We start from the raw sequence: 26,073 nt of genomic DNA, 5'->3' as shown, positions 1-26,073 counted from the left end.
GCAGGAATGGGGCGCGTACAGCGGCATACATCCGGGCAGTGGCAGCAGACACTTGGGACGGACGCATCTCCTCGAGCCGGATATGCAGTAACAATACTCGCATCGTCGCGAGCCCATCATCGCCGATCCCGAGCCGTATTGAACGCCCTCGTGCAGACATCCTAGTGTATTTCGAATTTAATTCGCTTTTTTTTTTTTTAAATCCAACTATACTACAAGAATTTTAGTAATACAAATCCATCTATATACCAGAAATACGAAGTATATTTTTTTTTATTTGATACCCGAGACTTTTCTCTTTTTATATTATCTTCTATCATTTGTCAGATAAAATCTTCAACTCCGTTATGTTAATTTACGCCTCTGTAGTATTTTAATTATTTTATTTTGCGATATAACATTCATAACGATAATCAGTCGTTGATCTTAAAAAGAACGGAAACTATATATATATATATATACAACAGTTAATCTTTAATTGCAATCGAGCACTGAATGGAGTTTTTTGTAATTTACGTTAAATTGCTCTCGTTAAGATCGTTCCTGTCTGTAAGATAGCACATGAACTTCTCGTCGAAGTTCGGCGAAGTTCTCGGTGCCCGGTAATTTATTTAACAATGCTTTCAAGAAAGACGCACAGGCTCTATACATTTATAAAGTAATGTAAGCAATGTTGTTGTTTCGAGGGAAAATGCAACTCTGACGAATGCTCTCTTGTATTTTATTATTCAATATGTTTAACTTCATTAACTCGGGATTTCTTTTTTTATATTTTATGGACAGGAAAGGAACTTTGTAAACTTTACAACCCAAAATAAAGAAGTGCTCAATTCATTGACACGAACAAGAATAATGTGAGATATTAAATAGAAATTTACAGATCATCAGATAATAGAGATAATAATCATTTATATTATTTAAAAATAAATAAAATTAAAGTAACAAAAAAAATCACACATATATCGGTTTAATTGCAATACACATAACATGTATGTAATTTCATTATTATATTGCGGTAAGATATACCGAATTTAATGCTGTACCGTGCAAAGATGAAAGTATGTACTGACATAAACCTTGCGACAGCAAAGAAATCCCGAATTAATTTAAAATTACTTTTGTTTCAGCAGTAACGAGCCATTTTAACCCCTCTCTTCTGTATTATGCCCGAGTGTTCTCCACCTACCTCAATTTATTTACCCAAGTTTACTCGGGCGTAACGAGGCTCATTTATTTACCACAGAAGTAACCCAGACGCTCTTTCCAGAGATGAAGTTAGAATGAAAATTATTAAAAATAATAGCGCGCACACACAGAACGCTACTAATTTAACCAAGAATACATTACATTCAATTAAATTAAAAATAAATTATTACTTAAGCTATATAATAAGTTGAGTCAAATTGCCAGTTTATGAAATAAATACCACTTATCTGTTGTGTATATGTGTACACGCGCGAATATAATTAAAAAAAAAGAGATTATTTGTATAATAAATATACGACATTTTTTTCCAAAGGTAAATAAGAAAATATAAAATGAACAGAATAGATAGAAATACCTTCGTGAGGTTGAGCATGCTTCTCAGCTTCTATGTTTGTTGGTATATTGGCTCTCCGCAACATATTCTCGACATCGTCTGCACGCCAAATAATAAATTTAAACCCTAGCTTATCACAATTAACTCTTTAATTTACTTTACCACAGAGTCGAAACTTTTATACGTTTTAATACAACGGTTTCTATAAAAGGGACAAGATAAGTTTATGTATTAACATAAACATCTCCACACGCAATTTTTAATATAATAATCATTTAATTCTGAATAATTAAGTTATAATTCAGATAATTCATATAAAAATTATTTATAAAAAATGATTGATATTATGTTTGAAATGAAAAGAAATATAAGTACGAATATAAAAAAGATCATGTGAGGTATAATATCTTTCTGTAATTTCTTGAATTCTCCGTTCACAGAAAGACTTTTCGGTTCTATAACAGTTATTGGCCATAAACGGTTTACAGTATTTTCTCATTAATAGAGAAATGTTCGAAACTGGTCACTGAAACAGCGAACCCGTTTTTTCTCCGTAAATATTCCCGGTAGTTTCAAGAGTGAAAACAAGACGAGAAATATAAGAACGAAGGAGAAAGAATAAGAACGAATAATGATTTCCGGCAGCGAGGCTTGAGCGGCAGATGTCGGAAGAGGACAATTTTGTTTCTGTTGGTGAAGCGAAAAAGTCTTTCTATCAACAAGATAATCCAGTAGCGATAAGTGAGATATTATCTTACTAACGTTGCTCGCCGCATACCAGCTCCGTGCAACACGCATCCTCGGTTGGTGAACGTACGTGACAGCCCGTCGGTGGTGGATTCGGCAATCGCGGGCACACTCGTAGCCGGCATCTCAATGCGCCTTCGATGCATCGGCACCGTAGACAGGGCTCGGACGTATCCACAGCCGTCCCTTCCTGATATCGGCGACCCTGATATCTGCATCCTGCGATCGCGAGTATAAATTTCTCGTTACGTAACGAAACTTTAATTATAGTGTGTCAGCCGGGTTATCGAAACGCGCGTATATAAGGTATCCTCGAAATTTTGGCTCTTACGCTTGTCCTCTCTTACATAATAAATTATTAAATAATTTGTTAAATAATTTTGATGACGGAAAATATACGATGCCGATACATACTTGATAAAAAAAATTGAATTTTTTTTTTCAATTTTTTATGATACTTATCGCGCTTTTTTATTTCGTTTCTAATAAAATCCAAATTTGTGTGCTGATCTTTAATCGGGATGATAGAAAGTGAACGATTTATATTGCTCTTTGTAGACGCATTAGCAAAATTTAATTAAAAAAGTTAACAATAAAGTTGATTTAAATATCTAAAAAATAAAATCGTGCACAAAAAATTAGGGCGTTATTTTATTTGACGCTATTCGTGATGTAAGTACAAATTTGTGGCTTGGTAACAACATCAGATCAAGCTGGTTGAATTTCTTTTTTATTCGATTCTCTCTACCGTCTCGGCAGTCAGATCGTGTCTTGTGTAATGCATTACATTAATCCGAGAGGATGCACAGCGATCCGCACAGGCTACGTGTATCCTCTATTAACATAGACAAAGCAGCACCCGGTGAATGCGCAACGAATGTACGGTAGAATCCCGATTAATAAGATCCAATTAGCAGTTAATTAACGATCGCAAAATCTTAGTGCACGATGCAGAACGCAATTATCGAAAGTTACGTCGGCTAAAATAATTATCGAAAAGCCTTAATCGAAGAAGCGTTTAAATTTTCAGTAGAAAACGATGTCCTTTCGAAGCCAAACATTCGGAAACAAAAATTTACAGGGTTTCAAACGCATAAACTTCAATCTTACCTTATCGAAGTATTACAATTATGCGGACACTTTTTAAATTCGTCAATCGATTCTTTTCGATTTGTATAAGAAACAGAAACTTGAAAGATCTTACATCGAAATTTCTTAAGGAAACTTGAAATCCGTTGTCGGATTTACGTAAGGATTTATAGAGCGAGATTAGATTAAATTAATATTGTAATTAATTAATTTAATTATCCTTTTTTTCTTATTTGTTTTCCGTAACCATTTTCAAGAAACGTAAATAATAAGTATTTTTAACCGCGGTGGGAAGTAACAATTTTAACCGTGACAATCTGATTCTGATTTAAACGAAACGCGTGGAAAATGCCGAAAAGCTTCACTTCAATTCCAAGCGCGCACGTCGAAAACGCTACGAAAAAATCGCTACACGTGAACTTAAACGTCGAAAATATTTGCACGTTCGGCCGTGAGTGAGAGGACGGCCCTTCCGAAAATGGAATTTTCAATATAAATTCCACCGTGCACTCACTTCGCAACGAAAGTGCCCGAGGGTCATCAGTCAAGATTGACATTGATATCATCCTGCATATCGAGTAGCTAGAAAACAATGTTAAAAAAACAAGCGACATTTAATCTGTAGAAATTTTCAAGAAAAGATATATATATATATTGCGCGTAATTGATTAATCTTAAGCAAATTAATGACAGGAGACAGAATAGCGATGTGCTGAAATTCGCGAGAGCGTAGAAGAGTTATCATCGACCCAAATTGGTTGCCTTGGAAAGTTCACAACTTACTATCGAAATGCTCTTCTGCACGTACATGTACTTCTTTATTTTTCTTTATTTTTATCCTTTTTTCATTTTTTATTTTATTTCATTTTTTTATTTTTCTTATTTTTTATAGTAAATGTAAAAGAAAAAGATTAAATTAATTATATTATGACAGAATATTAATAGAATTTATCTTTTATTCTACAATCATATTCGTTTCCAGTAACAAACAAGAATTACAACCTGATTACATATCAAAAAAACGTTCTTGTATTACGTAATTCCTGTGTATACCGTGCATTTCATGGAAATGTCAAATTATCATAATGATATCCGAAAGCTCGATTTTCCACTTCCTCAAAAGATCGATTATTTCAATTCGTGACCTGTCAATTACCACCTTTTACTCATCGACGAATTATCGTATGTGTATCCGTGTACTGTCTAAAGGAATAAAAAATGTTCTCTTTTTAAATAAAAAAGGCATTAATTTTACTAAAAATAACAAGGCGCTGCGTTTAACGTTCTTCTCACGCATAAGATTTAAAAAATCGTATATAACGTTTTATAATTGGTGGGATCTTTCAAAATTAATTTTGGCCCTTAATTTCCGCGTCTGCCATTATTTCGCCGTTAGACCGATGCATAGTGCATGCGTCAAAGACAAGAACGCGCCTAATAACCGAGCCTCCTCTATCCTCTCGCTTATGTCTTTAACCCTCTCGTTGCATTCTCGAGGATCGTAATGCGGATGGATGCAGCATGCGCGATGCTGGAGCCGTCATTAGTCCCGGGAACGTAAGTACGAGAGCCGCGGCAGTAAAGGACACTCCAGGCTTGGCTAGCAGAAGCTCGCATCAGGCGGAGAAACAAGCCAAGTTAGTTAATGGCGCAAAACCGGAAGTCCTCGTCGCCGAAGTAGGGAGATGAACGCTTCTCCGAGAGGATTTTAATCCCGCTACAGTGGACAAGGAGATACTGCAGCGTCAAGATTTTGTTACGGACACTTCTAAGCGAACGTGAGAGAGACGCGTGTCGTAGGATGCGACCATAAGCCGCCCTTGGGTGCGAGTGTTTCTGCAAATTTAATTAGCGCATGGTGCATACATATCGTGACATCAGCTGAAATACAAGTTGACGTGTACGTACATTAGCGCGCACGTCATTAGCCGTTATTATCCTATTTCCCGCTAATGGAAAATCACCTTCAATCCGAGTCGAAAGTGTGAGAAATAAGCATCGATTTGAATGTTTACAATTGGAAACGCGTGTATAAAAGTGATTCGTCAATCCTTTCGTTCACATTTTTTTTTTATGTCTCTTAGTCCCTGTAATTTACAATTTAAAAAATAGAAACTTCTCCCTTAATATTATATTTCTCGTGTTAATCCTTTCGAATCGATTTACTAAATTATAAATCCATGTCATACTCATATGTACAATATTTTCTCGTAATCCCTACGAGAGATTTATCTTTTATACATAATTTAAAAGATGTTCAAGATTTTAATATTGGAAGTGCGTGAAGATTATTTTATTAAAACACGCGTTTTCAATGAACATCTTACAATCTCTTGTAAGTAGCATAAAGAAACGTACTTAGTCGATTGCACTCTCGAAAAGAGAGAGACTCATCTATTCCTGAGCGTGCGAGAGAAAAGTGAGGGTCACTGCATCACTGCATCCAGGTATCTCACCGTATCTCTCTCTCTCTGTCTTTCTTCCTCTCTCTCTTTCTCTCTCTCTCTCTTTCTCTCTACACTCACTGCCAAGTGCAACGGTGTGCTGCCGGCCAATCACATATGTACGGTATGAATGGAGCGAACTCTGGCCTTATAACTCTCTCCCCTCCTTCCTCAAATCCATATCTCTCCCTCCGCCCGTGACCCTCCTCGCCCGGTTCTACGGAATAACATAAGTCGTAACGTAACCATTACACGCACGCACTCGGTTCACGGTAAACAACGAACATGGGCGAAAGAATTGGCGAACGTCGCGGAGGCTGCTGCCTATCGTACTGGACAATCCTTGTTCCAGTCAGACAGAATTTAAACAAAAGATTCGAACGAAACGTGTGATCGATCTGTTCGATCGAAACGAAGATTCGATTGTTCGAATAGCGGGATTATTAAAGAAAATTCTTAAATGAAAATAGTATTCTTTGCAAACTAATAAACTTTTATTTGTTCCCCATGTTTACAATAGAAAAAATATATTGCTTGAAGATTAGTTCAAAAAGATGTAATTTTTCGAATATATCTCCCTTTTCGAGAGATTCGAAGAATTTAATTTATTTCCAACTTGAAATTCGGACTCGAACTCGTGCTTTAAAATTCCATCTAATAGTCAACAGGTCGATGTTTAGGGATGGAGTTTTCTCCCCTTTCTGTACCCGAGGTTAAACAATAATTACGCAAACGTTTCACATATTTAATCGCCATGTATTATTCTACAAATGTACAAGGCTGTTTCCCATATATATTTAAAGCCGGAATACTTAAATCACGATATCGGAAATTATTATTTCGCACAGATGTGCCCGAAGGATAATACAAAGGGAGAGAAAAAGAATAAAGGAGAAAGCCTCGAATTAAATTATGGTAACAGATGAGATATAATCATAAAGGTAATTTATTCGTTATCCTTTGAAGAAAAATATCAATAACTTGAGAATTTATTACGCGTATTTGACAAAGATCGTCGATGTCTGTCGAAAGTAATAACAGCACCGGTTTTATCCGATTCGTTGTTCTTGAGAAACATAGCAAACGTAAGCATTCGGTGTGCTTGCGCAGCAGCTTTTGTTTGCTTCAACCGGCCGGACATTTATTTATTTGTTGAACCTCTCCTCTCTCGGAAAACGCACTAGACGTAACTATTCGCCTTGGATAAGCAATTGTGATCGGAACGAAAGCTGATAGCCTCTTAAATACTCTATTTCTCTCGAAATGGCGAATCAGCTGTTAATACAATTTTTCAAGTATAATAATGTATTATCAAGTATTATAATGTGAGAATATACATATATATGAGAAAAATATTTTAGCGACAACTCGAATATCTCGCGAGATAGAAATGCAAGATTTTCATGTAAAGATAGCGAGTGATCGACGCCTGACCGCGTCACGTCATATTTACTCATCGAGTATTGCTTTGCTAAACATTTCATATTTTGAAATCGAAGTAATGTATGTAAAACATAATTAATTATTGATTATATAATAATAATAAATTAATTAATTGTTAATATTACAATCTAATTGTCATTAATCCTTTGAACCATTTGTTATATTAAATAATAAAAATATAAGATTAAAAATTATTAAAATAGGAATTAAAATATGAAATGCATAAAACTATCGAAGTACTCGAAATTTTTTCTGAGTTTTATATTTCTACAGTTTAATAAAGCTTGCTGGTTATAAATTATTTGATATCGATATTTTAAATAGCTTATCTTGAGAGACGATGCTATTACTGTAAACCGATCGTTTGGATCATACGTTTTTAGTAAAACCGCGCAGTATCGGATATAACCGACTAAATACGGTTAATATAAATTGACCACAAATAGAGTCTACGAATCCATCGTATACTGCAAACAGAGTGCATCGCTGCGCTCGCAATCTCGTTCTTTCGGAATGTCGCGCGAGTGAAATTGGCCAATCGGCTTCTGAATCGTGTCGATCTCCATTCGGGCCCGTGCCTGGGACACACTGATAAATCGGGTCCTCTCTGATAAATCAGCTCGTACACGACGATAAATTCGCGGTGGGTCGACGTATCGCGAGCAAATATCGCGTGATCGCGTGCAATTAATAACCGCACAGCTCTCCGAGATTCTTTAAAGCGGATGCCACATGTTTTAATAACGACAAATACGGAACACCTGCAGAAAATCGTACATGCAAGGCTGTATTAGAAAATATGATATTCGAAGTCTTTTTGAAGCTGTCAGATATATAAGAAAAAAAAGTTTTATAAATTTTATTTTAAATATATATATATATATATGTAGTTTATTTAAAATTCATTTATAACTGAAGTTAATAATACATAAAATAGCTTTATATGACATACATATATAGAAATATAATGAAACAATAATCAATCGCGAGTCATCATAAGGCGTTTGCTTCATAAAAAATATTACATGATACATTTACTTTTCAACTTATTATACAGGTACATTTAAATTTAGTATGTATGTATATATGTATTTAAAAAAGAAATCGACATGCGAAGAAATTTACGAATGTCAAAGCAAACTTCTCCCGCAAGCAATTATCCTGTTGAGTCACGATCGTAAATAGCGATTCGAGAAAGGATATACCAGTGCGGCGATACTTTTTTTTCTTTACTTTCGACGGTACGATCTCCCTGATAAAAGACCTTGGCCTTATAGGAAGCCGAGGAGATTGTCTGATAGGACGAAACGGCGAAAGACGGTGGACCGAGCAGGAAGAAAAAGATCGGGCCAGGAAGAGAGGAGAGATGAGCCGCGGCCTACTCACGACTTTTGACTCTGCTTAAAGCCACCTGGCAATCGGATACCGAGATTCTTACCGTTGGAAAACGTTGAACGACGGCGAGAGGGCTTTCGAGTAGTTAAGTAAGAGGGCAACCTATAATTAACGAATCCGCGATACGTTACACGCGAATAAACGAACGAACCGAACCACCTCTGCGATGAAATTGTATTGCCCGTTACCACAATTTAATTCGAGATCTTTCTCTCTATCTCTTTCACTCTTCTTCTTTTACCGTCTATCCCTCCGAGCACATCTGTACAAAATAATAATTTTTGATAATTCAAATATTTCGACTCTAAATATAAGAAACATACACTCAAAAAAATGTCTTGCTGATATAGGTAGATTTCTAGGTGTCACAACAAAAATTTATCGCTATTTTTTGTATCTGTTAGAATATTGTCTGTTACATATAGAATTTACAGCAGCAACATTCTAATAATATCTTCTAGAAAATTTAGGTCCCATTGCCAAATGTTAATCACTGCATTGGATAAATATGAGTTTCGATACTACAGCTAGAACGATCTTTGTGAGAAATATAACTGCCAATTATAACTGCAGCATCGAAAAATTGAGAAAAATTGTTTAAAAGAGCTAGATAGATTGGGCGCGTTATACAAATACGTTAGATGTGAGGATTATATATTCATCTGTTTCTTGCTGCTAATTTTTTCTGTGTACCACAGCCAAACTTTATAACAAATATGATTGGCCTTAACATGGATAGACGCCACAGAAAAACATTCTTTCTAAATTTCACAAACAGTTCAGATATAAATTCTGTCTCTGTCACTTAGATTGATTAAATGCGAAACATATGCGATATCACAGTATTTGCTAATCATTTATGTACCTCAGTTAATTTTGCGCACCCAGAAAATTTTTGCTGTAGTTGCAATACCACTTTTTTGAGTGTACTACATTCGTAAACTTGTAATGTTAAAATAAAAAATGAAAAGTTTACGGAATATTAGCAGAATAATGCACAATCGAAATATTTATTAATAACATATATTTATAAAGAAAAACATGAATTTAAATATATATCTTAAACAAAAAAAGTGCTATGTTGTTGTTTTATTAATTATATGAGTAATATATGTATACAATTTGCAGATAGTGGTTTATAATTTATGTGACCAACTTGATAAAAATTCTGATCGCGCGGAGAGGATTCCTTCATAGAATCGTGAACATTAAGGATTAATGTTCACGTTTCCGAGTTCTCAGGCATTGCCGACTTTGTTGACTTACTGCTTGCATCTCGAAGCTTAAAATGTGTTACGAACGACTACAAGGCACGTAAATCGGCTTTTAAAATGTTTGCATTGCATTCGCCAGACCATTGTTAACTATATTCGAATTGAATTCTATCTATTGCTATATAGTAATCAGGAATATTCAAAGGAATTAAAATTTCGGAAGGCATACAATTTATATGTAATTTAAAAAATATTTTTTAGAGTTGCCTCAATATTGTTTTGCTTTCTCTTGAATTTTTATTTCTTCTTGAGAAAGCGAGAAAGATTATATATATATATATATAAGAGCTTTACTTATGTAAAAAAACATATATCAATATATGAAAACAATTTCAATTAACATATCAATCTTAGAAATAAAGGACTAAATAGGATTAAAAATATTTAATTCAAGCGATAGAAAAATTTGTAAAATTTATTGCGAAATGCATCTGTCACTGCAACGAACCATAAACACGTGACAGTGACAAATCGTCCGTCGCCAGAGCGACGATGAAGCATCCTTAATCAAAACAGATGCTTACACAAGACAAATTTCAAAGATAACCTAGGCAAGACATATCGTTTCAGGCTATGAGTACAACCACGTGCTACTATGAAAGACTGATAAAAGAGAATGTTTATTAAGCTTGTTGCTTTATTCATATCTGTGAATTCTTCAGCATTCCTTATAATTGATCGAATAAATGTAATAAACAGGGCACGATAAAAAAGAAATTATAAATTTATGTACAGTCCCTTACTTGATAAAATACTACATAATTGTAAAAGACAAAGCTAATTAAAAGATAACTTTTTCTTTTCATGATATTTTATTTGATCTGTTTTTTTTTTTTTTTTTTGTTATATCTAAAGATTAATTCTTTATTATTTGATTAAAAAATTTAAATTTAAGATAGTGAAATAAACAGAGATTGGATCTGGATAAGAATTTTGATTACAAATTCGAGCGTTATTTCGGAGAAATGCTGACTGAAAGAAGAATGTGAAATCTAAACTACGAACTTTTGTCATTATCGTCATCTAAAACATGCATGGTCTGCTGTGTGTGTGATACTACCTGCATCTTTGTTGCAGTCTATATCTATGAGATGAGATATCGCTCCGATGGACGTTTATCTAGATCGTGGGGGTTGGACTTTTTGTTATACATCTCGAGCAAAATCGGGACGAAAATAACGCACGCATATGGAACAATATCGATCATTTCGAGAATTAAAGGGGACGCGCACATTCACTGGCGTCGCGCGCGATCGCGTTATAAATTTACATTTATACATTGTTTTGTTAACATTTATATAATTATACATGTAATATTTTGTTGTTATTTAAATATGTTTGCAAATTTAAATTATTGCATAAATTTAAATTATATATAATTTAACAATACAGCATAAATTATATTATTAATTGCCTCTTGCGGAATCAATAAGTAAATTAATAAAATTAGTTTTTCCAATAATGTCATATTTGATGATTATATCTCTCTCATCATTCTCTTATTAATATATTAATTATATTTCTTTAAAGCCTTTTTAAACGATTTATAATTCATGCTAAAAATCAAGATAGAATTTTATTTATAATTTTGTGTATATATTACACAATGTATAACATTTATAAATAGAATTTTTGTCGTTAATTTTATCACAAATTATAAAGCGTCTAAAGAGGCCCTTACAATATTTGTATGTCTTGAAAACATAGATGTCACGGTACAACAAATATGTTAATGCAGACTTAAAATATATGATTTTTCATTTTCATTTTTGAAATTAATTTTGCATTTGGATCATTCGCTGGCTGACAAACAGACATTATTGTAAACTGATTGAGACAACCATGAAACGTTGGTCTTCGAGGCTGGTATTCCTGTGGTTAACGAATACCTTGTCGCATAATCCAAACTGTCCAAACAGGAATTGTAGCTATTTACCACAGTCACATATAGCGGCGATATATATAGATAGTGTATATATAGTACGCTCATGTGTATCGCAAAATATTTTATAGCATCGATATTGTCGCGAGATAAGCACGAACAATCGTAGCTCACAAACAGTTATTTTATTACTTTTGTTTAAAAAGAATTAACCGTTATTTAATTAGATGTTAGAAATTATATGAATTGTAAATGCGTTTAAAAGAAAAAAAAAGAAAATTTTTATTGCTTTGGAAATATCAGTATATTATCAAACCTTTTATTATACTTCATGTCTATATAATATAATAAAGTATAAAGCAGATGCAAAATTTTATAACGATAAATAATAAATTATTAACCATTTACATTTCTCCCAAGTTTTTAATTTGATTCGACCATTACATATTTTTTGATAAAAATAAACTTTTTTTTTCTTGAAAAATGAAATCGTTTGAACCATTTCGTCTGTCGCGAATATAGACAGGAGAATCATTTTCTGACGAGCAAATGTACATTCGCACTTACGCCATTGCGCACGTACGTAGCTACATCTCTCATAGCCCGTCCCACGAGTCACTTTCGAAGGTATATACGAGCGAGCGGCGATGAATGGACCGGAACAGGTTCTGAATCTTATGCAATGATAAATGAGTGACCTCACGGCACATCGGCTTCACCTGCACACCTGGACGAGGCAGACTCACATCAGCCGCGGATGGGGGAACGCATGATCGTGTTCGTGTGCGTGTGACGGCCCCCCTGAAAATGGCTTCGGCATCACTGAATGAATCACGTCGGCGAACGAAAAAACGCACCTTCTCCCAATCGTTCGGCGCGATTTAATTGTATATTCGTGATTATTAATCAGACTTTTGCTTTTATTAAGTGCACTCTTGCTGAACTTCGTCTGTAATTTTACCTGATGATCCCTATCTCCTCATCTTTCCGACTAACATTATCTCATAAATGATAATTGTATGCGTATATAACTATTAAAGATTTCTCTCTACGATGACTATTGTCGATACTTGAAAAAGTCCTTTCTTTTTCCGATGTTGGATTTAAGTCTAACAGGATAAAAATTTTTTCCTTATTATTATTTGTATTAATGCTTTTGAATTATTTTCTCGCGAATCCAATTAATTAACTATCTACAAACATATAAATTAATCATCGAATTATTCATCAAATGTATCTGAAATTATTTTATCTGACGGCAAAAAAAATTTCGCAAAATATTTTCGCTATTTTGCGCTGTCTGTCAATATCTTCTCAGATGATACATTTTTATTCTCAATTTTCGTCGCTGGTTCTTTTTTCTTCCGCTGTCGTATGACAGGTTTCACATTTCACGAAAATACACGTACATCTGTCGTACAGCATTTATAAAAAAAAAACAGACATAGAAAGAGAGAGAGAGAGAGAGGGAAAGAAAGAGAGAAACAATACTCTTCGAAAGAATGACAGAACGTACGGGAGAAAGAACGGAAACTCGTCGACGAGGCCGTTAATTTTTCACATTGCCATGTAACGGAGCAGCTAATAGTAGCTTTCGTTCCCTCCCCGCTTCCCACAGCTAGAAAATCTCCCTTTGGCCTTCTTCTTTCCCGCTGAACGATCTTCGACCTCGGTTAAGTTGCAAGGTGAATTATTCATGCGACGAATAATTAGACGCTTTATACCAACACGTGACGCGGGACCTGAATAACTGCTTGCAACAGAATAGTGCATCCATATTCGCGGTTAAATTCGCATTGTGCCGTTCGCGATGGGCGATTTCGAGCAGACGAGATGCTCGAGAAAGTTTCATTCAATCCTTGTTTGTTGTTCGTGCCCTTTATACCTTCGCGAATTGTTGCAGCAACATCAATCTTACAATCTAGCTATGGGAATATATTCACGGACCATAATTACAATATCAATTATTAATTTGTGAATACCTAATAACGATCGAAATGTCAACGAGAAAATTATTTACTTCAGATGATATTTCATCTCGGTTGATGTTTCATCTCGCAATCTCACAAAACAAAATCTATTAAATTATTAATAATAATCATTTAATAATTAATTACTGATAAATTTATTTAATTATTAAATTGTAAAACATGAATTTCATATTCTATAAATCGTGAAAAACAAGAGAAAGAAAGACAGACACAATACAGATATTTGAAATTTTAGATTTTCAAGTGTAATGGAATTTAACAGGAATTTTTTGAAATCGGTAGTTTAATAATTAAGGCAATATTATATGTTATAAGACGAGAGTCGATGGAAGGCAGGAAAGGCCATTAACTTTCAAACGCGTGTTTAGTATTGATAGATTTACTCGTCTTGCCGCGACGAGGGCTCGGGACTGACTGCTTAGTCACGTCCTTCCTTCACCTAGTATTTGTTTACATTTTCTTAATCCGTCTCGCTTTGCCCTTACAATATTGAGAGAATGTGATCATTCTAAATTATTGTAAGGATAATTATATGTATATATTTCATACACAATATATAAATATATCGAATATTTCTTACAGGAATAATTAAAACATTTTTTCATTAATCTACAGTCTACGATATCGCATTGTCGGGACCCGATATTTACAAGGATAATTCTAGGCATTGTGGAGTGCTAGTTGTTATAGAATCGATAGTAAAAACAGGGTTGATGGATTAAACGAGCATAGACATCACTCGTTACGGACGAAGCAACCATAATTTTCAAGTCGATAAATGGGACTCGCGAGGCCAAACTTCCTTCCGTTTCGAACTCCAGGCGGCATAACAAACGATCGACGATCGAGAGCCTCGTTCCGACGGAGTTAAACTTTCTTTCTCTCCTCGCCTCTCCTCCCTAATACCACATCCCCATCGTCCTCGTCCTTTTTTTCGCCCGCCTTAATTACATGTTAATGTCAGGATTATCAGCGTAGCCGAGCGACACGAAGCGGGAAAGTTCGTGTGGCGGTTTAAGCGTTTCTAAAGTAGTTAAACATTTTTCTAATCGACCTTAATAGAGTTCTTGCCGATCCTTTTAACTACCGCGACCGTCTGGAATCTACCGTAGTCTCGTAAGTAGCGTGTCATAACTGCCTCTTTATTTCTTTATTAACCGACCAACTTTGAATTTCCCACCCGCACAAAAATCGTAAACTATTGTTTCTTGATATTTATTACAAACGCTAATGAACGTTATTTGAACATTTTCGTGTATCCGCAGAAAATTAAATCATTTTAATTCTTAGTTTTTCTATCGGTGTCACTATATGTTTCTGCTATTTTTTTCATCATAAAAAGTATTCTTTGTCATGTTTGAAATATTGTGGTATTTCGGATATGTATTATATCGTGGTATATACATGTTGATTTAAATAAGATATTATGAGCAAAAAGATCGAAAAAAATCTTTGGAAGTAAATTATACATATCCACTTCTTAACAAATTACAAAGAGAAAAAAATGAAACATAAAACTGTAGATCTGCTTAAACATATCTCATAAAGCTTATATGTATTTGAAAAATAACGGCATAAAACGACATTTAGAGAATCAATTTCTCATCCATTAAAAAAAAAAAAAAAATTTCTACCTTCTCTTCCATAATATATAAATGCCTTTTGAAATATAGATCGGATTAAATCCGATATATTTAAATTGGTTCATTTATTATCTTTATGCCTTAATCGCTTCTATCTCGAACGAACAATCTCGATCTAAAATTGCATAGTATTGCATAATATATTATAAAGGAAGAGAGAGAGAGAGAGAGGATAATGACGATATTGTGGAGGAGAAGCGCGCAGATGGGTCTTGAAATATTCCAAGCAAAGTATTTCAGCGTATCTGTGTCTACAGGCGCATTCTGCTTCCCACGTTCCACGAATGCCACGACTTGTTGACTCAGGTCAGCCTTAAGGTCTTTGAAATTATACGACGGTCATCCTGTGGACGTCCCGTGACTATTCACGAAGCCGTAACTGCCGTCCGGCAGAAGATAAAGCCGGAAAGAAATCTTCGTCCGAGTTGGTGACCCACGAAAACGACACGACGAAATAAACAATCGGGCGACGTGCGCGATACGTGTATTTACAGCATGGATTTATATCTCTACAGGGTACCCCGAACCGACCGGATGTGTTTTTTAAGGGATCAGATTCTTCGAGATTTGGAGAATAAACTTTAATTGGATAAAAAAGCCGTACCGCGACAATAATTATACATCTTATCATTATGAGTAATTATATAATTTCATATAAAATATACACATATATATATATATATTTCAAAAAGTAAAATAAATTTTTGAAAATTAAGTGATTTTAAATTCAGCTTCGATGCACTTAGCTTTATTTAGCTACATATTGCGCGCTCTTAATGAGCACGGACGGCGGCCAATACTTTTAAGGATAATTGCAACTTAATGCGAGTGCGGATCCTTCATACCGAGGTGTTTCGCCGAGCGTTCCGTCTACGCATCGTGAATACCAAATTAACACCTAGTTAAGTTTCGAAGAACACAGTCATTTGCATATTAGACGCCGTCTATCTTCTTGTGTGCACACAATTTACGGTAGACATTAACAGTTACTGCGCGAGGATTATACTCTCTCCTTGGGCTTCTCACGAAAATTTTGTATTACGTGTACACTGCGTATATGTACCTATGCGTGTCTTTGTACGTGTACGGATGCGCGATAGATGCTTGTGTTCCATTCACACACACACACATGTATCTAAAAGAACCGCCGTTACAAATTATCTCGAGTAGCAAGATTAATTCTCGTTGCGCGATTTTGCGACGGTGACTAGTTTTGTCATTACTTGCGCGAATTAGTTAGAATGATTCCATATAATGACGCCGTTAATTAACGTCTTAAAGTTTTTAATAAAATGAGACCCGTTTTTCGTTGGCTTGCATGATGCAACACGCTTTAATGATGCCAAATTAAATATAAATCGATCAATTCTTTGCACGTACGCGTCCCAGATTGGTCGATTTAACCTATTAAACTATATTCTTTAAAGAAGAGTCATTAACGAGAACAGTAAAACTATTGGCCGTGTATTGACGCGCTAACCAGGTAACAACGATTTTTTACGTACGTGCGCTACGTGTACTGCAATACTACGCAATTACTTAATATTATATAGTATTTTGTATATAAATAATATTATATATATTATTATTACATTATAATATTAAAATTATACAACAATAATCAGAGCAGTGAAACAAAAAAATTTTCACTTATAAATTTGAGAAAAAAAATGGCTGTTAATAATAAATGTATATATAATAAATAATGATTAGTAAAAATAAATGGATAATACTAAGAAAATAATCGATTTGTATTCTTCAATTTCTATTCTATTGCATATACTATTATTTATAAGATTATTCTATTATTACGGACACAAACAATAAGTTAATAATAATAATAATAATGAGAGAGAAAGATATAAAGATGGAAAATGTGCAACGTATTTTGTAATTGCATAGTAGCTGGAGACGCTCCCTGTAGAAATTACACAATTTTCCTCGCCGTGGAAAAATAGTGTCGTCCCTATTAAGTCATTATGAATATTGAACAAAAATTCCGATCCTGCGAGCGAAAGGTTAGGCAACCGTCGCGGAATTCTCTCCATCACAATGAGCCGGGTAAACAATGTAAGCGAAGACTTTATGAATATTCACCCGACGTTATATACACTCTTCCTCGAAGGCGTACCGTAAAATTTCCACTAACGTGATTCTAGCATTTCCATTCTACCGTTGCGCCGATGCCGAGGGTATTCTTTTCATCAGAAAAAAGTCACGAGGAAAGGGAGAGAGGGGAAAAGAATACGTAGTAATTCCAATAACATCGATGCAAGATTGCTATGAATTTTCATTGAATTCCGCCGGGGGAAAGAGGGGAGAGGGATTCCGTTACAATAACGCATTGCATGTTTGTCTCGCGTCAACAAAATTACGAAAGAACGACGATGTTACGTATAACGAGATTTCAAACCCAGGGTTTTTCTGCCGAAAAATAATACAAATTCTCATTGAAAGGGATGACGCATTTCCATTATTTTTATCGGAAGCTTTCAAGAAGATAATCTTTCAAAGAGCGATCAGCGAACCCTTCCCACCTGTTGTCGATGCATATTACGAAAATTGCAGTATAGACGATGCTTCTACTGTGCAAAAAACACAAAGAACCGAACACAATGTGACATAATGTATCGCTAATCCAAACAATATCATCACGAATTTTCATTAACTTAAGCTTCAGTGCATTATGCGCGCAGGCATCATTATTTTCACGAAAATATGATACAGTGTGTTATAACAATATTAATTATGCTTGTATTACGGCATACGGTTATGTAATTTTTGCTTCTTCATTTACGTAGAGAAAATTAACTCTTGCTATAAAACATGAAAATGAAAATCTAAAGCACATAAAATAATAACGAAAACGATATCGATAGACGCTAATGTATTCATCAATCGGCCTTTATTAATATAATTATAGCAATACACGTTTTTTACAAAGGCTTGTTTTAAAATATAACACGCGACCCGTAATTAACTAATTTAAATCGTATTTCGCAAAGAGAAAGAGATGCAACGAGTTCCATCATTCAATTTTTTTATTCACTTTATCTATTACTTTCATCAAAAATATTATCAAAATTGTTCATCCCGCGTTTACGCTTTTTTATATACAACGAACGTGTGTTCGTTCAATGACTTCATTGGATTTTGCATTAATCGAGAAATTATTGTGTATCATAATCCTACATTCCGTAATTTCAATTTGTATATACAACGAACGTGTGTTCGTTCAATGACTTCATTGGATTTTGCATTAATCGAGAAATTATTGTGTATGTCATAATCCTACATTCCGTAATTTCAATTTATCGCAGTTTGCATGTTTGTAACTCGCCGCAATAACTGCTTGTTGCTTCGCTACGATAGTTCAATCACCTCACTTCTCATAGTAGCAGCAGCAGCAGCAGCAGCAGCAGCAGCAGCAGCAGCAGCAGCGGCAGCAGCCACGACAAGTAATAACTCAAAGTGCATTACACCTTGGGACGCGCAATTACGGGCAATTACTCCTTGAAGTAACCCGGCAAGCTGCTACCAAACATTACCGGATGCGAGTAGCGGAGGTGAGCACTCGACCATCGACGCCTATGGCAGCTGCCAACATTTAGTCAGACATGGACCAGAAGAAACTATTCGCCGCACAAGCAGGGGCGGAGTTGCCTGGAGCTTATCGAAATTCTGGGAAAATCGAAAGCCCTGATTGCTCAAGGGGTTGGGATACGTATATTACGGGTACCCTTTAATTATCTCCGATATTATAGGCATGAGAAACTGTTTTGCGTTGATCACGAGAGTTTCATATTATTTAAATAATAAATCATTCTCTGTGTCTTTATATGGCATCCAAAACTATTTAAAATTATTTTAATCTTAGACGTATGTTTGATTTATGTAAAATATGCCTAAAAATATAATTACGTAATTTCTTTTCCTATCGAAGAATGTTTCGTCCCATTATTTTTTTCTTTCCTTCCGCCGTAGAAGGCTGCATGGATTCTTTACACAAAAGATCTTATACAAATTTTTCCCGATAATAATCTATCGTAAAGTCCGCCCCTGCGCAGAGCTCGTCGGACGACACGACGGGCGTTCGCCGGGAGGCACGACAACGGATACTTTGTACTAGTTTTTCCAAGCCGATCCTCTGGCATTATTATGTTTTCTCAGTACGGGTAATTAGGGTGGACATCGAGAGAGCGCATACCGAGTGATCGCGGCACGAGGAAATTGCCCGAGTTTACGGCGAACGTACATCGGGATCGACGATGTTGATGCCAATGACGCGAGACTTTTGTGGCGAACGCGCGTATAGAAGGCATATCGAGAAAAATGTACACACCGTGGCCCCCAACGCGCATCAATCTTTCATGACAGATTCTTCGACGATATCGGAGTTGATTTTCTCGTAACGAAAATACTGCGGCATCAATCATTTTCGAGTTATTAGCATGGGAACGTGAATGGGAGGTCTTTACGAATTAAGCTTCTTTCTCGAGTACTTAAATATCAAATATTTATTATTCGAAATTAAAATCTCTTGCGGTCATACGCTTTTAGCGTATTACGTCATATAAAGTAATCTCGCAATTATCAATAAAAATTTTCATTCTTCCAACTTTCTCTTTTTGGATAAAATAATATTATATAAAATATATATTTATATTCATAGTTGGAAATATTTTAAGATATTTTTGTGGAGAGCAAAAAGAGAGAGGGAATAAAAGGGAAGAGAGAGTACTATCGTATCGCGATGTATTAACAAACACTGGCGATGTATACTTCGAGAAGATAATAAACAGAAAGCAGGATAATTGAATCACTGTTATTTTACTGAAACTCCGGATTCAATCGCGATCGCGACCATTGCCACAAGTAATTTATCACGCAATCACATTGCATGTCGCCGCCGTGGGATCGAAACGTTATTTATCTTAATGTTTTTCGTTATTTATGCATCCACGGTTCGCGCGGCATCGCATCGGTAGCGTATAATTACTGTTGCGCTGGATTAAATACGAGGGAAATTGTGATGACCCTTTTGATACTGCCCCGGTATTATTTCCCAGCGTGTCGATATACTTTGCACACGGTGTGCAACTGCACTCCCGCGGCGAGATCGGATGCCTTAAGGCGAATAGAATTATTTGCGACTTGTCTCTTTCATCTCTCGATAGGCGTTGAATAAGTTTCTTTCGCAATAATTATATTTTAAGACAAAAGAGCCCTCGTACAATAAGACTGGAATGTTCTTTTATCGCGCGAATATAAAGAATTATTGTTTCACGGAAATCATTACGAGAGCGCTACATTGGATAAATATTATCAGTATCAACAAAAAAATATTTTTCCGGAGAAGAAAATTAATTTTCTCGAGCCACGCGTGTAAGCGCAATCTCGACTTCTTTCAAAGATGGCCAACGCGATAACTGATGACGTGAATCTATCCGTTCACACGGCCAGTAACTTCATCGAACGCGACAGCAACGTATCCACTTTGGCATGAGATGAGAGAAAGAGAGAAAGAGAGAGAAAGAACGAGATATTAGAGTAGCTGCTTGGTCGCATATGCGACATCCAATAAACCAGGACAGTTCTCATATCGAAGTGCGGCACGACGCGACGTAGCCAGGAGTTACACGAAACGCCAGCGGGATGTAATTTAGCAATGACAACGACAAAACTGCAGCATCGTCTTTATCGTTTTCCGAGGGGACGGGGGAGGTGGAAAAACTGAGAGACGCCACTGCCATCGATTGGAGTTATCTTTCCAATCGACACGTGACAAATGATTTTGTATTGTGTTACAACACATTACAATCGGCAATCGGTTACAGGCTCGCGTGCGTCGCCGCGAGTGCCGGATCGAATTTGTCGATTACACTCGTTCGCGATAATCCTTCGTTGATGTCTCAACAGATTTATCGTTCTCTAACAGACGATCGCGAAATGTGACGTTCGATAGCTCGCATAGTTTCTCCCGAATGACGGATCGGCGTTCTAAGATTGTGGCTTTCGCTATTGCTACCTCACTGATATTCACTGATCTTATTCACTCTTACGATGCTGTCACATTTCTCTTGTTAAACAATGATGATTCCTTGTATCTATCTATCGAGTCGCTTGTCTCAGATTATTCGCTACTCTCTCATATCGTAAAGATTTTCGATTATGTTATTATTACATTAATTTCTTATTAATATACACGTGGTGTAATATTATATTAAGATGTTTATGTCGAAAATATCGAGTAATGTATTTTTCATGTTCTTTCGCTTTAGTTGCATATCACATAGCAATTAATATCATTATAATTTGATTATAATTGTAATATATTCTGGAAATCTGTTTTTTAAATAATAAGAATAAAAAATGACGTACGGATGAAAAAAATACCGAAATACATATGAAAAATATTAAATGCGGTATACTTGCAAAGAAATCTTTACCATCTCTCCTCATCAAGTTTTAATAAACGACACAGTGGCACTATACAATTCACAGAATTATTTCTTGTATACCTAAATAATTTAATTCAAAAATTGTAAGATCTGTCAGCGTGATAATAAATGCATAGAGAAAGGCTAATGCACGGAGTTTGCATCCTACAATGTGCAATCTAACGAACAATGTTCATCGGGATGGCAGGCGCTCGCAACTAAAGATCGTTTAAAGATTCTCCTCCGTCATGGCGCAAGATGAGCCAAACATTTTGGCACACCTTAGTAATGGCATTGTATCAATACTATTTCGTCTTGCCAAGAAACTCCTTGCGCGAGATATCAAGGATCTGGCACGAGGTCACGTCTTTGCATCCTACAATGTGCAATCTAACGAACAATGTTCATCGGGATAAAATTTCGGAATAAAATGTTCTTCGGGGCGAAGGGCGTGGAATTTTCTAAGAGGGATGATATATAGAGCCAGTCTCTCAAGCCTGGGTATCCATATAAGATCCATTCGGCACAAAGTAAGTGGAAAAGAGAATCACTTAAATGATCTGACGTGAGAATGAGAAAGAGAAAGAGAAGGTAAGAGAGGTCCGAGCGATTGAATAGGAAAAACAAACGAAAATTGGGAGAAATTTCAAGTAATCGTATTTTATCAATAGAAATAATTAAAAATTGGCTATTTCATCTATAGTTGTGATCTATAATATATATTACCATATAATATATATATAATTTCCTATATCACATGTTACAAAATTGTTAAAAAGATTTTATAAAAAATCCGACATTTTAAATTAAACAAACTATATATCAAACTATATATATAATTTTTAGGATTTATAGGATCTAATTAATTTTTTCTAAAGGATTACAAAATTTAAAAAAAAAATTCCTTTATATATCCAAATATTTCAATATTTATGTATGTGTATTTATATACACACATAAATTGAGAGAAAACTTACAAATTATAACAGGAAAACACTTTTATTACTTTACCTAATATAATTGCATATTTTTTATGATAAACAGAAAAGTGTCTCTTTCTTGACAGTAATTAAGCAAGAGACATAATGTTACTACAGAGAAGGTTATTGGTTTCCTTTTTTCTTACAGTGGAAGGTCGGCTTAAAGAGAAAGGGAACGAGTTCCGAGACCACTAAAGTGACGCGAGATAATAGATGTAAGGCAGGAAAAAGCCGAACAAGGATGGAAATCCGGCCGGGCGGCCGCGACCGAATGAGAATCCACAGGAAAATCCGTCCACTCACTCTGGCGATACGATTAATCAAAGCCACGCGACGAAAATGAAGGCCACGCAATTTAGAATGTTCTTACTTTAAAGGTAAGTGAAGGATGTAATTAAATCGAACGAAAGGTTTCTTAAATACTTGAGTGGTAAATGCACATTTTAATACGATAATGGAAATGTTGAGTTGAACATTTTTATGAGAATAATGATAGCTAGTTGAATAAATATATCTTTCTCTCTTTCTCTCAGCTTTTATGAAATTAACAGACAATCAAAAATAGATTATATGAATTATTGTCATTATAGTATATGTGAGTGTATATGTAGCATAAATTTTATTAATATTAGTATTAATAAAATTGATGATATATATATAAATAATTTTTTTAAGCAGAATAAAAAAATAATATTCATGATTAATTGTACTTTGATAGAAACTACCGTTCATCGTATATTAACTCTGGTCCTATAATTACGTAAGAGATGATCCATAGATCTCTCGATCGAAAACAATGGTCGTTAAGATAGATGCTCTCACGACACATGGGAAAAAGTATCGCTTGAGACTGAAGTCTTTAAAATTATAATGATACCTATACATGAGGGGAGCATTATAAAATTATAGACATGCAATAACGATAGCATCCAACGCGATGATAGAAAGCGCAACGTAAATTTTGTTATATCAAATATATGTCATTTAAAATAAATATTTCAAATTGCCACTATAAATATTTTTCGTTATTCTCAAAAATATTTCAAGACTATATTTATGTGATCAATATATTTCTTTATAATTTATTCGATAATCATCGATAATTTAACATGTTTGTTTCCACAGTATTATTATATAATAATATTATTCTCAATTGTCGCATAATCAAAAGTGAACCTAGTTCGTGAAAGCTTCGTTTTAGATATTCATATTTAAATTGATAGACGAAAACAAATCTGATTCAATTTCTCAAAAGAGAAGCAGGAAAAATAATGGCGACTGGAGTCGCTAATGGGGTCTCTAATGAAATAAAAGCATGCACACCCATCACCGCACCGCTCACCTGGCTTGATCTCGCGGGGATAAGCCTGCGCCCGCGATTCATCCGCGACGAGCAGCAGCAACGACGGCAACACGAGGACCACCGAGATCCTAACGACGCGCGCCAAGGTCATCTTCTTGGTCCCGGCGCCGATCGAGCTCTGTGTTCTCCGGTACTGTGAAGGATCCGGGCACGCACTGATCATCGCCGAGGCGAGGCCCTACGGCGCTCGTAGGGGGATTGGGACAATCGACAAATCAGAACCCGATACCGTGCCGTGAGAGACGCGAGTGATGACCCTCCCAGATCTCCGCACAGAGGTCACGCGTTGGTTGCACCGCGCGCTGCCTGCGACCTCGAGACCTCTAAAGTCGTCGGCGGCGGCGGCGGCGGCGACGGCGAGATTTGATGGTGTTTATACCGGTTGTACTCTCGGTACAACGCGAGTGTCTGCGGCAACCGGACCGGACGAATGAGTGAAGATCGAGTGAGTGAGGATGGACTGACAGACATGCGGGCGTACGCACGAATCAATGAAGTGAGTGGTACTTATCCGTATAGGAGCCCTCACCTTACCCAACTCGGACCACTTCACCTCTCCTCATCCCGCTTCACTTCTCTCGCACGCACGCCTCTCTTTCGCTTCTTGTGTACCTGGCTCTCTTCTCCATCGTCTCTCTTCCTACTCGTCTTCTTTTTACCGTCTTATTCTTCCTCATCCTTCTCCTACTACCGCTCGTCTCCTCCTTCTCCTCCTCCTCCTCCTCCACCTCCTTGTCCTTCTCCTTCTTCTCTTCCATCGTCTTTTCCTCCGCCACCCGCGTCTCTTATTCCTCACCTCCTTCGCTTTCCTCTCCCTTTCTTGCCTTACATTCGATTTACCGTTAATTGGCGAACGTTCTTACGAAAAATTTAATTTCTAATGACATAATATAATCCGTTTGATCGGACAATTCACAATGTCTTAAATATAATTTTATTTTTCGAAATAACATAATTCAATATTCATTTCTAATTGGAAAAATAAATTGACGTTTGAAGAATCTTAGAAATTATATTTGTTATAAATTCGTGCACACAAGATTATTTTCTTTTCTAATATTTTGTATCAATTTAATATCAAACTGTATATCGTAATTGTGCATTGAATCGTTAGCCTCTTTCTCTTATTTCCCCATAGTCTTCTTATTTCGTTTAAGTTACATAGATTGCACGACTATTAGCGCGAAGTTTTCGTAAAAGCGCAACACAAAGAGTTCCAATCTCGACAGCTTCTGCACAGTGTCGCCTTGACACCCACTTTTATCACGAGTCAAGAATCTTAGGAGTAATTAGCAAACTTCTTGGACGACAAAGAGTGCAACATTATACAATATTAATCCTGCATTGCACAATTCGATTATTATCTTTTAAATAGCATTTATATTTATACATATAAAAATTATGTATGATATTAAACAATGAAAAATAATTTTATTTTGGTTGATATCATATGTAGAATATTATGCATGTTAACGAATGTAATGTTATATTCTTTTGTCATAAATAATTCCTGACATAAATAGAAGAATATTAATATATGAATAATAAAGAAACATATATATCATTAATTAAAATAAAATTAATTAAAAAGATAAACTGCGTATTACGTACATATGTTATTCCAAAAGAAATTTCTTAAAGATATATTTAAGCTTACAAACTAACTTGCTACTTTTTTAATTACTTCCGCACATCTTAAATATTTACATACATTCAATTTTATTCATATTTACATGACATGCATATACATTCAAAGAACATTCATATTTTTACGAAAATGATAAAAATATAATGCAAAATATTCGTAATATAAAAAAGAAAGAATATACAAATATATATATA

General features: G+C 35.3%; 1 protein-coding gene across 1 annotated transcript in view; it reads right to left on the bottom strand.

Annotated features, from left to right (window-relative positions):
- Positions 1 to 24,394, bottom strand: part of LOC115241784 — a 37,953-nt gene extending 13,559 nt beyond the window's left edge. The window contains exons 1-4 of the mRNA XM_029817725.1: positions 24,211 to 24,394; positions 2,303 to 2,506; positions 1,562 to 1,639; positions 5 to 161 (exon numbers count right to left, since the gene is read on the bottom strand). Coding sequence (XP_029673585.1) covers positions 5 to 161; positions 1,562 to 1,639; positions 2,303 to 2,506; positions 24,211 to 24,394 — 623 coding nt within the window. The remainder of the gene's footprint in view (positions 1 to 4; positions 162 to 1,561; positions 1,640 to 2,302; positions 2,507 to 24,210) is intronic.
- Positions 24,395 to 26,073: the final 1,679 nt, after the last annotated feature.

The sequence above is a fragment of the Formica exsecta genome, unplaced genomic scaffold (assembly GCF_003651465.1).
Source record: "Formica exsecta isolate Colony F162 unplaced genomic scaffold, ASM365146v1 scaffold51, whole genome shotgun sequence".
Classification (NCBI taxonomy): domain Eukaryota; kingdom Metazoa; phylum Arthropoda; class Insecta; order Hymenoptera; family Formicidae; genus Formica; species Formica exsecta.
The sequence above is the reverse complement of the archived record's forward strand: the minus strand, read 5'-3'. Positions and strand labels throughout refer to the sequence as shown.